Raw genomic sequence first — 15,580 nt, forward strand, 5'->3', positions numbered from 1 at the left:
TAGGAATAGTTTATATCCCAATTATCATATTGTTTTCTCAATAAAATAACACATTTTGTGTTTATTTTCACAAACAATGTAGTTTAATGTGGTTGTGAAAGGATCCTCTAATGCTGTGAAGGCAGAAACCTTTTGAACCAGAGCAGCTAGCAGGAACCTCTGTGACCAGGGATGTTGAGAGAGGAGCTCTGGGACTGGAGCCTTAGACACCAGCTCTGACTGAGGCTATGACAGGAAACAGTGGAAGGCCATTGCTGCTTGCCAGTCTTGCCATGAATCTTTGAGGCGAACATGACGGGCATCAGTGTGACCCTGTGGGTCATGTCAGGAACCTCTGGGAAGCTTTGCAACTGAGGCTGCAATGACATAGAGCTGTGGATCCATAGCAGCCAAGGTGCCAGACGCAACCAAGACGCAAAGGCTGGAGGGATGGAGGGGCCACCAATGCCAGCCCCGCAAGACGCAAAGGCTGGAGGGATGGAGGGGCCACCCATGCCAGCCCCGCAAGACGCTAAGGCTGGAGGGATGGAGGGGCCACCCATGCCAGCCCCACAAGACGCAAAGGCTGGAGGGACGGAGGGGTCACCCATGCCAGCCCCGCAAGACGCAAAGGCTGGAGGGACGGAGGGGCCACCAGATGCATGGCTGACCCTCTTCTCCATGACCTACAGGGCAACCTGGAACACAATTAGAAATTGTACACATTATAGAAAAATAGTTCATAAGGTATAAGAATACAACTTGTCATCTGTGCCGTGGATGAGGACAGATTTATTACAGTTGCAGCACTTATTGAAAGGCATCGTAAGGAAGCTGATGTCTATATTCAGATAATCAAACCCAACCAAAAAACAAAACAAATGTCATTATATCTTCAATAATTTAGCTTCTCTTAGACTCAGTACCTTGAACCAGTCATGGAAGAGCATCTCCTCCAGATGAAGCCCCAGCGACCACACCGTTGCCTGATTCGCATGGTACTCACCCTTCGTGAAGTACTCCGGAGGGCAGTACCTTGCTGTCCCTGGAGGAAAGAGTTTGTCCCAATGGCATTTAATTTTAGTAAACAAAAATAATAGTATGATTGGCTTTTCTTCTTCTGAGAATGTTGTTTAGTGCATTGTTAAAATCTTGTGATGTCCCGTCTGATTAAGACATGGTGTAACCGGTCACTAGAGTTTAAGTCCCTAAACTACATGTGTGAAAGATAAAACATACCACTGTAGGTGAGGTAGGACGAGCTTCTCAGGAGGTCCCCACAGCCAAAATCAATCAATTTAACCTCAAGGGTCTCTGTGTTGACCAGGAGGTTGGGCATCTTGATGTCCCGGTGGAAGACCCCCCGGGAACAGCAGACGGCAGCAGCGTCAATCACCTGCTGCATGAAATGACGCGCCAACTCCTCACTGAAGAGGCCGCCGTGATGCTCCCAAAAACTGTGCATGTCCATACAGGGTATGGGCCGCTCTAAGACCATGATGGTCTGGTTGGGATGGTCCTGCCAGTCTATCAGCTTAATGATATGGGCACAGCTGGGGCCTTGATTGGCCAAGACTGTCAGGGCCACCTCAAGGGGAACTGGCCTGGGATGGTCAGGCTAAGAGAAATTAGATGGAAGTGGTTTCTCAAATGAGGATTTAGCCCAGTCTGATTATCTAGTGAAATATTTTCACTCTGTGATTTACATTAATATAAAATATTATAGAAGAGACAACATAGAGAGTGAAGTCTACTTACAAGGCTGATGTAAGGCTTGTTCTCTGTCTTTGCTGTAAATTTCACAGCCACCACAAGGCCATCCTTGCAACGGACCCCTTCAAAGACAGAGCCGAATCCTCCTTCCCCAATCTTCTTGCCTATGGTGTATTTCCAGCAAATGTGGTCTATTACAAGAAAAAATCATTAGTTAATTTCATTTCTTACTATTTAATAAAGCAGTGTCCTGCAGTGCAACTTGTCACTATGTTAACATTGCTTGTAATTCTCATATCATTATTATACCTGTACTATTAATGATCTCATATTACTTGAGAAATATATGGAATGAATTTGTCACACTGCAGGACTATTTAAGTGAACTGCAAACAAGCTACATGGTGATTAAAAATTATGGAAAGAAAAAAGTTAGCAATTGCATTTGCAATATGTAAAATATACACTTTAAATATACATATATTATATATATATATTTCAAAATAATATATTGTAATGTGTGTGAGTTTTATTTTGGTTATGACAGTAAACTCACTCTCAATCCTCATGATCTCATCACAGTCCAGCTGTCTCAGCAGATGTGGTGGACATTCACCCACTGACAGACTGGCTGGACTGTCCTGATCTTGAGGCTGGACGTCCTCCACTCGCTGGTCCACGGGAGCAGGAGAGACTTCAGGACTACTGGAAGGAGGTTCCTGATGATCACTGTCCTCCACAGTACAGATGACATCCTGTAGAGAAGCCTGATCTAAAGAGAGGAATATCAACCAAAGGCTTGTTTTAATCAAATAATATAACTACATAAAATATTGCATTCTTAATTTAGTGGAAACTTTGTTTACTTGACATCTTGAACGATTAAACGTTTTCAAACTATGTTTCATCTATATTAAAGAATTTATCACGTATCGTGGAAAGTTATTGATCTGCATCAATAACTGCTTTGTAATGTGTGATTGTAATGTAGCAATTATATTGTGTGTAAATGATTAAGAGACGTTTTGATGTTTTGCTTGTCATTTACCATCAGTACACCTCCTGGGGCTCATCAGTGTCCTGGTCCACCTCACCCTGCTCTACCTGCTCACCCTGAGCTTCGGTGGATTTGGGGCGAGACAAACAAGAGAAAAAAGAGGCAAACTTTCGAAACCTCCTCTTTTTCTGCCTCTTCTTCTTTGTCTGCTCTCCCCCTCTCTCCTTTCTCACCGGTACCCACAGGTGTCTCGTCAGGACGAGGATGTTGCTCCGCCTTGTGGTCGGTGGGTGTCAGTGGTGTACAGGGATTTACCCCGTGCACACACTCGCCTCCTCCCTCCGATTTCTCTTTACGAGATAGTCGCTGTCCCATAATCGACACGATAAAACGCTATCAACAACTGCAAAAGCACTGTAAACACTGTTGATAACAACTCCTTACTCGCTACAAAGTGAGCAGGTGAGTTTCTCGCTTTTTAGTCCCGCGCGAACGTTCTATTTCCTCTATGATGTTATAAGGGCCTGAGATTCTCACAAACATTGAAGTAATGTTAAATGTGTGTGTGTATATATATATATATATATATATATATATATATATATATATATATATATATATATATATATATATATATGTGTGTGTGTGTGTGTGTGTATAAAACAACAGATAGAATGTAGGCTAGCCTAAAGATATGCTATTTACAGATGTAAATGATTTACAGATGTGCAAATTGGAAGTAAACGAATTTGCTATATGTGCTATATAGCCTACATTTATGCTCCTCTAAATAATTAAAATGAAATGTTTCTAACATAGGCTACTTTTAAGAAATATGTGGTCATATTTCAGGTTTGAATTCCCCTATACCCCCCCCCCCCCCCTCTCTCTCTTTCTCTCTTTATTGATTTATTTAATTTATTAATATTATTTATTTTGGCTCATTGAAACTGCTCACGGTCCATTAGATGATTATTTCTTTCACCTGAAGTGAAGACACATGAGGGCGGCAGACATCACATTCATCAGTAAAATTACTGTGCGCATCTCTCTTCCAGCCAGCGTTTCTCTTTTTAAAGGAATGCATTGGACAGTACATATGGATTACAGGGTGCTGCAAACCCTAGTGACAGCCCTGCTTATATATGTGGACTTTTTGGGGTGTTAATTTAAAATAATTCTAATCTAAACGTGCAAGGTCATTGTGGTCAGTCTATGAGAGTCATCAAAGCTCATATATATCGAACAAATGACTCTAAGCTATTCCTACAAATAACAGATTCGACCCATAAACACACATGCCAGCATCACTCATATGGAAATACATATGTTGACTGGCAGGTAGGGCATCATTGCAGTCAAACTGGACTGGACTTTTTGGTCCTGAGACTTCCAGAGAATATATATATGCCTCACTGCTCAGAGTGGTTTGCCTCTGTAACTCCGTATAGCTTTTGAATCTCTTACTCTTATTCATTGTTGCTTATATTATTATTACCTTACATATAATATTGCCTACCACATTAATCTGACGTCGCTAGCTTGTAATCTTTGAATCTAAATCGCTATTACAATGCGTTTGCATCTCACTAGCTTGTTAATAGCTAGCGTCATCAGTCTCTCGCGAGTTCATCAAACAGCTGTGGTAACTCGGATCAGTCTACAAACACGGTGAGTCATGTCATCCTCTCCTAGCATTGTTACCTGTTCCATTTGTTCCATTCCACATGTTCAGCATAGCTCTCTCTGTCAGCGACAAGGGATTTACATGTCATAAATGTACGGAAATAGTCAGACTGACAGAGAGAATCTCAGAATTAGAGACACGCATCCAAACTTTAATCGAGGATAGTAAGAATGCAAGGGCTTCAGATACTGCGACTAGCTTAGTGAACTCTGTACATTGTTCGGTTCCGGCTGTAGAGCCCGCGCAGCAGGGCACTTGGGTAATGGTGAGGTGGCCTAGCCGCAGAAAACACCACTCTTCCCTTCCAGTAAGAACATCAAACAGGTTCTCCCCACTCAGTGACGCACCCACTGAGAATCCTGTTGAAAGTGCCCTAGTTATTGGTGATTGTTACGTCCAAGGACGTATGTTTTTTTTTTGTTTTTGGGGTTTTTTTTCCCTTTCTCCCTGTTTTCCCTCTCTCTACTTCCATAAGCAGGAAGTAATGGCTGCCACCTGACTCTAATGATTGGTGATCTGATGTGATTGGAGGGGGAGAGGAAGCTGTGGGGATTTAAGCAGCACCATTGCACAGAGCTGGGTGTGGTGTGTGTGGAGGCTGCATTGTGAGGCTTATTCTCCCAACCCAGAAAGCCTTATCAGTTGTTTTTGACTTCTACCTTGTTGATTGATTCTTTTCTTTAGTGTCATTGTGTTGACACTTTTTGTTGTACTTTGGTGCTACCAGAAAAACCCTTATGTTTTGTAAGTCATTTCCTTTTGTATATACTTTTGTTATTGTTTTCCTTTACCTAAGTTTATCTTGTTAATCACAGTTTATCTCGTGTAATAGAATCGCTGTTACGTGATGACGTAACAGCGATTCTATTACATGGAACGTGAAAATGGCAACACCAGCCACCATAGTCGCATGTTTGCCGGGAGCCAGAGCACCTGACGTCAAAGCAAATTTAAAAGTGCTGGCTAATGCTAATTGTAAATACTCTAATATTATTCATGTCGGCACTAATGATGTTCGACTTCACCAGTCGGAGATCACTAAAATTAACATTAAAGAGGTGTGAACTCGCAAGTACAATGTCAGAAACAGTAATTTGCTCTGGCCCTCTTCCTGTTCGTCGGAGTGATGAGATGGTTAGCAGATTATCATCACTCAATGGTTGGCTGTCTAAGTGGTGTCTGCAGAATAATATAGGTTTCATAGACAATTGGAAAAGTTTTTGGGGCAGACCCGACCTGTTGAAAAGAGATGGTATTCATCCCTCTTGGGATGGTGCTGTTCTTCTCTCTAGTAATATGGCACATAGTCTTAGAGCTAAAACATGACAAACTGGAGCCCAAGTCAGGAAGCAGACAGACTGGCTAAACCGACCATCTGCTAGCTGCCTCACGTTACAGAAGTCAGATAATCCCCAACACATAGAAACTCATACACCTAGATATTATCACATAGAGACTGTGTCTGTACCCCGAATTAGTAAAAACAAAAAACCTCCAAAACCATTTAATGGTAAAAATGTAATTGATGTTCAACAAATAAAAAAATAGAGATAATTATAAACAAATGATAAAACTTGGGTTGTTAAATATTAGATCCTTTTCTTCAAAATCACTTATTGTAAATTATATTATCACAGACAATAATCTAGATGTGCTGTGTTTGACAGAAACTTGGCTAAAACCGGACGATTACATTACTTTAAATGAGTCTAGCCCTCAAGGTTATGATTATCGACACAATCCTCATCAGAAAGGCAAAGGGGGAGGTGTTGCTGTAATTTATAGTAATATTTACAGTATTAGTCAAAAGTCTTTCAAATATAATTCCTTTGAAGTGATGGTACTTTACATAACATTATGTAAGTTGACATTTGTGCTGGCTACTGTATACAGGCCACCAGGACACCATACAGACTTTATTAAAGAATTTGCTGATTTTCTATCAGAGTTAGTACTAGCTGCAGACAAAGTCCTTGTTGTTGGTGATTTTAATATCCATGTAGATAATAAAAAAGACTCATTGGGATTGGCATTTGCAGACATTCTAAACTCTATTGGTGTTAGACAACACGTGTCAGGACCCACTCATTGTTGTAATCATACTTTAGATCTAATATTGTCACATGGAATCAATATTGATGCTGTCGAAATTCTGCAGCAGAGTGACGACATCTCAGATCATTATCTAGTCTCGTGTATACTACATTTAGTCAAGGCGGCTAAACTGCCTCCCTGCCATAAATATGGTAGAACCATCACTTCTACCACTAAAGATCGCTTTATAAATAATCTTCCTGATCAGTTTCAGGAGCATACCAGACCGGTTAGAAGACCTCGATGTTGCAACAGAAACTGTTGCCTCTGTCTTTTCCAGCACATTAGACTCAGTTGCTCCTTTGCGTTTAAAAAAGATTAAGGAAATTAATCCAACGCCATGGTACAATGAGCACACTCAGGCCCTAAAGGTAGCAGCCAGAAAAATGGAGCGCAGCTGGAAGAAAACAAAACTAGAAGTATTTCGCATTTCGTGGAGAGAGAGAATGATTGAGTACAGAAAGGCCTTAAAATCTGCTAGATCTGCCTATTTTTCAAAACTTTTAGAAGAAAATAAACACAACCCTAGGTATTTATTTGATACAGTGGCTAAATTAACAAAAAATAAAGCTTCAACTTCTGATGTTTCCAAAGAGCACAGCAGTAATGACTTTATGAACTTCTTTACTTGCAAGATTGATAATATTAGAGAAAAAATTATAACCATGCAACCGTCTACTACAGTATCGCGTCAGACAGTGCATTGTAGTGTCCCTGAGAAAAAATTCAATTCATTTACTGCTTTAGGAGAGGAAGAATTGTCTAAATATGTTAAATCATCAAAATCAACAACATGTATGTTAGACCCTATACCGACTAAGCTATTGAAAGAGATGCTTCCAGAGGTCATAGATCCTCTTCTTAATATCGTCAATTAATCTTTATCACTAGGATACGTACCAAAAACTTTTAAGCTGGCTATTATTAAACCTCTTATTAAAAAAAACACAACTTGATCCTAGAGAATTAGTCAATTACAGGCCGATCTCAAATCTCACTTTTCTGTCAAAAATACTTGAAAAGGCAGTATCATCACAACTAGAAATAAAAAGAAATAGTATCTGTGAGGATTTCCAGTCACGCCCTGACAAAAATTACCAATTCACAAAATTAACGGAATGCATAGCTGATATAAAAAATTGGATGACCAGTAATTTCCTGCTACTAAATTCAGAAAAAACAGAGATTCTAATTTTTTCTAACCTAGAATACTGTCTAACACTTGATGGCTGCTCTGTTAAGTCTTTGTCATCAGTTAGGAACCTGGGTGTGCTCTTTGATACCAATCTTTCATTTGAAGGCCATGTTTCTAGCATCTGTAAAATCTTAAAAATATATCTAAACTACGACATATGCTCTCAATGAAAAATGCAGAACAGTTAGTTCATGCGTTTATGACCTCAAGGCTAGATTACTGTAACGCTTTACTGAGTGGTTGTTCTGCTCGCCTGATAAATAAACTACAGCTCGTACAAATTGCAGCAGCTAGAGTTCTTACTAGAACTAGGAAATATGACCATATTTGCCCAGTTCTGTCAACACTGCATTGGCTTCCTGTTAAACATCGTATAGATTTTAAAATCTTGCTAATTACTTACAAAGCACTAAATGGTTTAGCTCCCCAGTACCTGAGCGAGCTCTTAAAGCATCATAGTCGAATTCAGGCCAGCTGATAATACCTAGAATATCAAAATCAACCGCAGGCGGTAGATCCTTCTCCTATTTGGCACCTAAACTATGTAACAATCTTCCTAGCACTGTTTGGGAAGCAGACACACTCTGTCAGTTTAAATCTAGACTAAAAACGCATCTCTTTAACCTGGCATACACATAACACATTATCAATTTATACTTTCAAATCCGTTAAAGGATTATTAGGGTGCATAAATTAGGTCAGCCGGAACCGGGAACACTTCCTATAACAGCAGAACAGCAGTACTCGTTACATCAGAAGAAGAATGGCATCTACGCTAACATTCTTTCTGTCATAGTCAACCGGATCCGGGCCGTATCCAGGTGAGACCAAGGACCTGCACCTTGACACGACCACAACGCAGTCCTGAAGTATCAGCAGAGATTGAGTCAACTAGATCATCCACTGTGAAGCCTCATCGACACGACAACCAGTGGCGCAGCTCCTCAACAACCATCCATACCGGAGTGATGAATACGATCCTCATCTGGATGGGACTGAAATAAATACTTTGAATGTTGCAATCCTATCGGACTTATGATAGCAACCTGAATCGTAACAAAGCACTGTTCGCCAGAGGAGAACTGGCCCCCCGACTAAGCCTGGTTTCTCCTAAGGTTTTTTTCTCCATTTTAACACCTATTTGCCACTTGTTTGCCACCTGATGTCACCTGTTGGAGTTTGGGTTCCTTGCCGCTGTCGCCTTTGGCTTGCTTAGTTGGGGACACTTGACATTTGACTTGACATTTGGTATTCAACAGTGCTTTAATCTGCCTGCACTGACACTATTCTTTAGGAGCTGCTGTGCAGCCAAAATAATGTACCAGTAATCAATGTAAAGCTGCTTTGACACAATCTACATTGTAAAAAGCGCTATATAAATAAAGGTGACTTGACTTGACTATATACTGTATATATGTACATGTTTTAACATTTAGACCATTTCTATCATTGATTGTTATCAGGATGTGAAGAGGGTTTCAACCAGTATAAAAAAAGTGTTTATAAAACCAATTGCCTACCCTACCTTTAACTCAATCTACTTGCAAGCGCATCATTATCTATAGGGCACAGCTGATTGGTTCCTGCTGTATCAACAGCCAATGAACTTTCTGCTCAACCTTCAAACACTTGGTCAGCATGGCTGCAATCCTCCACCTTCCCCAGCTCCACCTGTATAGATCTGCTACGGGTAATTCATGTACACTATATTGTACAGCAGCAGCAGGGATGGGCAGTATTTATGATACATGTATTTCAAATACGTATTTCAAATACAAAATAGTATTTTGTAATTTGTATTTGATAGGGTTGATGAAAATGGCTTTGTATTTTGTATCACCATACTTTAGTGTTTTGTATTTTTGTAGTTTTAAAATACTGTAAAATAATTTGTAAGAAGTCTACATGATGACAACATAAAAATGCAGCCTCTGATTGGTGCTTACTCAGTAATTTACCCAGACTTGTTGAGTTCAGAACAGATGTTACGTTTAGGTGTTTGTTTTAGTAGCCTAGGCTAAATAGTTTACCAATTTACATAATGTTATTGAAAACTATTATACCGAGCAGCAGCCCCCTATATTTATAATTACCAATCAATTGATTAATTAGTTAGAAAGTAGTTGCTATGAATACAAGTGCCATCATTTGTCTTCTTATGAATGAATTGTTTGTCATTGAGTCAGTGTTGCTGATGCAAAGTAGGCCCTTTGTTACCAAACATCAAGTAACTAAATTAGGATACAATTATAAGTCATTCGCAAACTGTTAAAAATTAAACTGCTGGTTACTTTAAAACTAACCTTCATCTGGGAGATCACAGAGATATGTGAATATTTGATCTGTTAAATCCACAATATGTAAATTTTCGCCGCTAGAGGTCGCTTATTCAGTCGCTTATCTTTGATTTTGTGGAATCATGGGATGTGTTGTTTTCAAGTCTACAGACAGTGGAAAAGAATCAGGACGGGACTCGGGCAGAAATCAAGCTCACGGATGAGATTATTATTAATGTTACTGTAGTATGAAGCAGAGCAGGGCGAGTGATGCTGGAGCTGAACGAGACTGCAGGAGAGATTGCTAATAAGAGATGAGTGCGATATGTCTCGAGAGCAGCGGAACATTTATTATGCCACAGTTGCCGCTTCCGCAATTTTTGGTCTAGCGTATGTGGGGTAATGCGGCGCTGTTTATCATATTAGATACATTTGTGTGTTAAAAGTTGTTATAATTCTACTTTGTGTGTTCGCTTGGCAGCTGCTATGAGACACTTGTTGCACACTGCAGTAAGCTAGATCGATATTAGGCATGGTAAAACATGGTACTCGTGGTAAATCAAGAAAACGAGATTTAAACAAGAAGCTATATAACATGAGGAATTAAATACGTCTTTGGTGATTCCATGGTTTTCTACAAAATAAAACCGGAAATCGAGGGTAACGCGGGTATGATGTCATTGATAGGCGACGCACGGACACGGCCCATGTCCTGGTTAAAATGGCATATTTCTCTGGATTTAAACATTCTTAGAAACATTTGGGATAATAAGTAGCCTACACAAGTCAACAAAATATATAACATTGTTCTAGTGGTTTTTGGATATTTTAATCCAAAAATCCTACTGTACATATTGTGCCTTTAACTGGTTTCATATGTCAGATTTATTGCAGACAAAAGGTGGTGCTATCAAACATTGTTTACTTAATCAAATGAGTCAGTGTAATGGTGAAGGGATAGATGAAATAGGCTAACTGATGGATGGTTTGCGAAGAAATTTCATGCTCCCTTGTAAAAGTATTTTTTAGTATTTTTAAAATACAAAAATATAGTAGTTTATTTTGATACATGGTGTGGCTGTTGTATTTTGTAGTTTATTTTGATACACTTAAAATTAAGGTATTTGGTATTTTATTTTAAAATACATTTTGATGTATTTTTGCCCAACCCTGAGCAGCAGCATGTCTTACTTGCCCTCCGCTGCGTTGTGTAAGTATTGGCAGTAACAAGTCCTGTACTTGCTCTGCAGCAGCAGCAGAAATAACAGCAGCAGCAGCGTGGCAGATCTATTTTGCCAAGACCAAACATATCAACATTGTTATATTCATTATCATGCCAGACACTCTGAGAGTTGTGATGACAGAATGTGAATATGCAGTTATCATCATTGCTTGTTTTATGCATAAAATAAAAAATAATATGAGAAAAAAGATGATTAAATTATTATATAATATTATGTACTATATTTAGATTTTTTTTAGAATTAGGTTAGAACAAATCTGTTGAAAATAAATTTAAGCTACTATCTCAATTTTGATCAAGCAACATGCAGCAGCTTTGAGAAAAGAGCATCACTCTTGTCTCTATGAGGACAATAAACAGAAAATAGTAAGTACATGCATTTCCTTTGTGTGTGTATATGTGTGAACTTGTATTTCAGTTCCAGAAGTCCAGAAGACCGCACAAAGTACGAAAGATACGGAATGTTTGACCCCACAAGGACAAAATCTTTTATATGAGACTAAATATCTCAATGATGTTGACAAGACTAAGTTTAATAGAACATCTGTTAAACTTATAACATGAAAGTAAGGTTAATAATATAACTTAGATTACACATTTTTCAGTTTCACTCAAATTGGGTGATGCAAAAATGAGTACGCCCCACAACAAAAACTACTACATCTAGTACTTTGTATGGCCTCCATGATTTTTAATGACAGCACCAAGTCTTGCATGGAATGAACAAGTTGGTGACATTTTGCAACATCTATCTTTTTCCATTCTTCAAGAATGACCTCTTTTAGAGACTGGATGCTGGATGGAGAGTGATGCTCAACTAGCCTCTTCAGAATTCCCCATAGGTGTTCGACTGGGTTCAGATCAGAAGCCGATGAATCACTTTCACCCTGTTCTTCTTCAGGAATCCAACAGTGGCCTTAGATGTGTGTTTAGGTTGGAAATGTTGGAAAAGTGCATGATGACCAAGAGCACGGAGTGATGGTAGCATCTTCTCTTTCAGTATAGAGCAGTACATCTGTGACTTCATGATGCCATCAATGAAATGCAGCTCCCGACACCAGCAGCACTCATGCAGCCCCACATAAGGACACTGCCACCACCATGTTTCACTGTAGGCACCATGCATTTATCTTTGTATTCCTCACCTTTGCGATGCCATACAGTTTTGAAGCCATCAGTTCCAAAAACATTTATCTTGGTCTCATCACACCAGAGTATAGAGTTACAGTAGTCTTCATCTTTGTCAGCATGGGCCCTAGCAAACTCTAGGCGGGCTTTTTTGTGCCTGTGCTTTAGGAGAGGCCTCTTTCGTAGACGGCACCCATGCATGCCATTCCTCTGCAGTGTACGCCGTATTGTGTCACGGGAAATAGTCACCCCAGTTTGGCTTTCTACTTCTTTAGTTAACTGCAGTGAACTTGCATGCCGATTTTCTTCAACCCCTCTCATCAGAAGACGCTCCTGTCAAGGTGTTAACTTCCGTGGACGACCTGGACGTCGCTGTGAAATGGTTGCAGTTCCACCTTTTTTAAATTTTTGTACCACTTTTGCTACAGTATTCTGACTGATAAGTACAGGTGCTGGTCATATAATTAGAATATCATCAAAAAGTTGATTTATTTCACTAATTCCATTCAAAAAGTGAAACTTGTATATTATATTCGTTCAATACACACAGACTGATATATTTCAAATGTTTTTTTTCTTTTAATTTTGATGATCATAACTACAACTAAGGAAAATCCCAAATTCAGTATCTCAGAAAATTAGAATATTACTTAAGACAAATACAAAGAAAGGATTTTTAGAAATCTTGGCCAACTGAAAAGTATGAACATGAAAAGTATGAGCATGTACAGCACTCAATACTTAGTTGGGGCTCCTTTTGCCTGAATTACTGCAGCAATGCGTCGTGGCATGGAGTCGATCAGTCTGTGGCACTGCTCAGGTGTTATGAGAGCCCAGGTTGCTCTGATAGTGGCCTTCAGCTCTTCTGCATTGTTGGGTCTGGCATATTGCATCTTCCTCTTCACAATACCCCATAGATTTTCTATGGGGTTAAGGTCAGGCGAGTTTGCTGGCCAATTAAGAACAGGGATGCCATGGTCCTTAAACCAGGTACTGGTAGCTTTGGAAAATGAAAATGAAATCTGCATCTCCATAAAGTTGGTCAGCAGCAGGAAGCATGAAGTGCTCTAAAACTTCCTGGTATATGGCTGCATTGACCTTGGACCTCAGAAAACACAGTGGACCAACACTAGCAGATGACATGGCACCCCAAACCATCACTGACTGTGGAAACTTTACACTGGACCTCAAGCAACATGGATTGTGTGCCTCTCCTCTCTTCCTCCAGACTCTGGGACCCTGATTTCCAAAGGAAATGCAAAATTTACTTTCATCAGAGAACATAACTTTGGACCACTCAGCAGCAGTCCAGTCCTTTTTGTCTTTAGCCCAGGCGGGACGCTTCTGACACTGTCTGTTGTTCAAGAGTGGCTTGACACAAGGAATGCGACAGCTGAAACCCATGTCTTGCGTTAGTACGTCTGTGTGTAGTGGTTCTTGAAGCACTGACTCCAGCTGCAGTCCACTCTTTGTGAATCTCCCCCACATTTTTGAATGGGTTTTGTTTCACAATCCTCTCCAGAGTGCGGTTATCCCTATTGCTTGTACACTTTTTTTCTACCACATCTTTTCCTTATCTTCGCCTCTCTATTAAGGTGCTTGGACACAGATCTCTGTGAACAGCAGCCTCTTTTGCAGTGACCTTTTGTGTCTTGCCCTCCTTGTGCAAGGTGTCAATGGTCGTCTTTTGGACAACTGTCAAGTCAGCAGTCTTCCCCATGATTTTGTAGCCTACAGAATTAGACTGAGAGACCATTTAAAGGCCTTTGCAGGTGTTTTGAGTTAATTAGCTGATTAAAGTGTGGCACCAGATGTCTTCAATATTGAACCTTTTCATAATATTCTAATTTTCTGAGATACTGAATTTGGGATTTTCCTTAGTAGTCAGTTATAATCATCAAAATTAATAGAAATAAACATTTGAAATATATTATTCTGTGTGTAATGAATGAATATAATATACAAGTTTCACTTTTTGAATGGAATTAGTGAAATAAATCAACTTTTTGATGATATTCTAATTATATGACCAGCACCTGTAGTGTAGGGAAGGGCCATACTATAGTTTTTAGATTTTGTCAAACATTCTTATATATGACTTTTAAGATGTTGTCTTTGTGGGGTCCAACTAAAGGAAATAATTAAAGGAAAACAACTAAATTCCTCATCTCAAAAAGCAGTATAAACAAGGATGTGTGTGTGTGTGTGTGTGTGCATGCATGTTTTTGTGACAAATCGGGACACAAATTTGTGTAATGACATGGGTATGACATAGGTATTACAAGGAGAGGGTTACTTATGAGGACATTACTCCATGTCCTCATTTTTCAAAAGGCTTTTTTTTTTTTTTTTGAGAAAGTAAAAAACTGCAGTTTCCTGTGATGGGTAGGTTTAGGTGTAGGGCGACAGACAATATGGTTTGTACAGTATAAAAACCATTACGCCTATGTAATGTCCCTACAATTCACAAAAACAAACGTGTGCGTGTGTGTCTGATATCAAGAAAATAACATCCCATTTGACATTAAATATATGAAACCGTAAATGTGCTACTTTAAGGTTCACTTCTCTTCTGTGCAGTTACAGATTCTCCTCAGATCTCTTCAGTTCACAGCACTACAGTGGACAATGAGGACCAAGAACTTACCAGAGACTTGCTGGGGATCAAAGATGGAGTTTGATTTCACTCATTCATAGTGCATGGAGATTGGAGGCTGCATACTTATTTTAGATATTTATAATGTTGACTGAATGTGAATTCATTTGCCTCTACTGATGGTCAGTGTACAGATCACACATTATGTTTATTACATGCATTGGTGCACTGCATATAAAAAAAATATCATTATATCCACCGTGCACTCATATTAAACAGGACTCAGTCGTCAATAGTAAATGTCACTTTTTGTGTTTCTCTTCTTTTTCAAATAAAAAAAAGCGCATTTATGTCTAATGTCAAATATAAGGCAAAAAGCAAGATACTGAACACCTTAGTAATTATAAGGTTTTGAGATAAAAAAAAAAACAATTTCAATAAAAAAAAATGTTGTTGTTTTTGTTTTTTTGTATATGATTTTTGTATATCGCAAGTGAATAAATTTGACAATGCTATTTTCACATTATAGTGTGGACTCAAGAGGTATTTAAAACAATGCTGCATGTTTAGTCATGTGATGCATATTGTACCTATAGATATCTATGTTTATACCGGTATGTGCCTGCTATGCTGTTCACTTTCAGTGTTGCTAAAGATAAATGTTACTTTGAG

General features: G+C 39.2%; 2 protein-coding genes across 2 annotated transcripts in view; both read right to left on the reverse strand.

The window, feature by feature from the left end:
- Positions 1–15,580, reverse strand: part of LOC125252666 (serine/threonine-protein kinase pim-2-like) — a 681,247-nt gene that overhangs the window by 376,633 nt on the left and 289,034 nt on the right. The window lies entirely within an intron of this gene.
- On the reverse strand, positions 61–3,172 carry LOC125252667 (serine/threonine-protein kinase pim-2-like). Its single transcript, XM_048166155.1, has 6 exons — positions 2,741–3,172; positions 2,249–2,464; positions 1,738–1,883; positions 1,219–1,597; positions 906–1,024; positions 61–677 (listed from the first exon to the last, which is right to left on the reverse strand). The coding sequence occupies exons 1-6, from the start codon at positions 2,763–2,765 to the stop codon at positions 666–668; spliced, it is 897 nt and encodes a 298-aa protein (XP_048022112.1). The 5' UTR covers positions 2,766–3,172; the 3' UTR covers positions 61–665.

Source organism: Megalobrama amblycephala, linkage group LG18, assembly GCF_018812025.1.
Source record: "Megalobrama amblycephala isolate DHTTF-2021 linkage group LG18, ASM1881202v1, whole genome shotgun sequence".
NCBI lineage: Eukaryota > Metazoa > Chordata > Actinopteri > Cypriniformes > Xenocyprididae > Megalobrama > Megalobrama amblycephala.

Excerpts from the sequence above, each read along its gene's own strand:
- LOC125252667 (XM_048166155.1), bottom strand. The coding sequence starts at position 2,765 with ATGAGCCCCAGGAGGTGTACTGATG. Across the intron at positions 1,884-2,248 it reads TGAGATCATGAGGATTGAGA|ACCACATTTGCTGGAAATAC; the intron begins GTGAGTTTACTG and ends TTCTTGTAATAG. Across the intron at positions 1,598-1,737 it reads ACAAGCCTTACATCAGCCTT|CCTGACCATCCCAGGCCAGT; the intron begins GTAAGTAGACTT and ends AATTTCTCTTAG.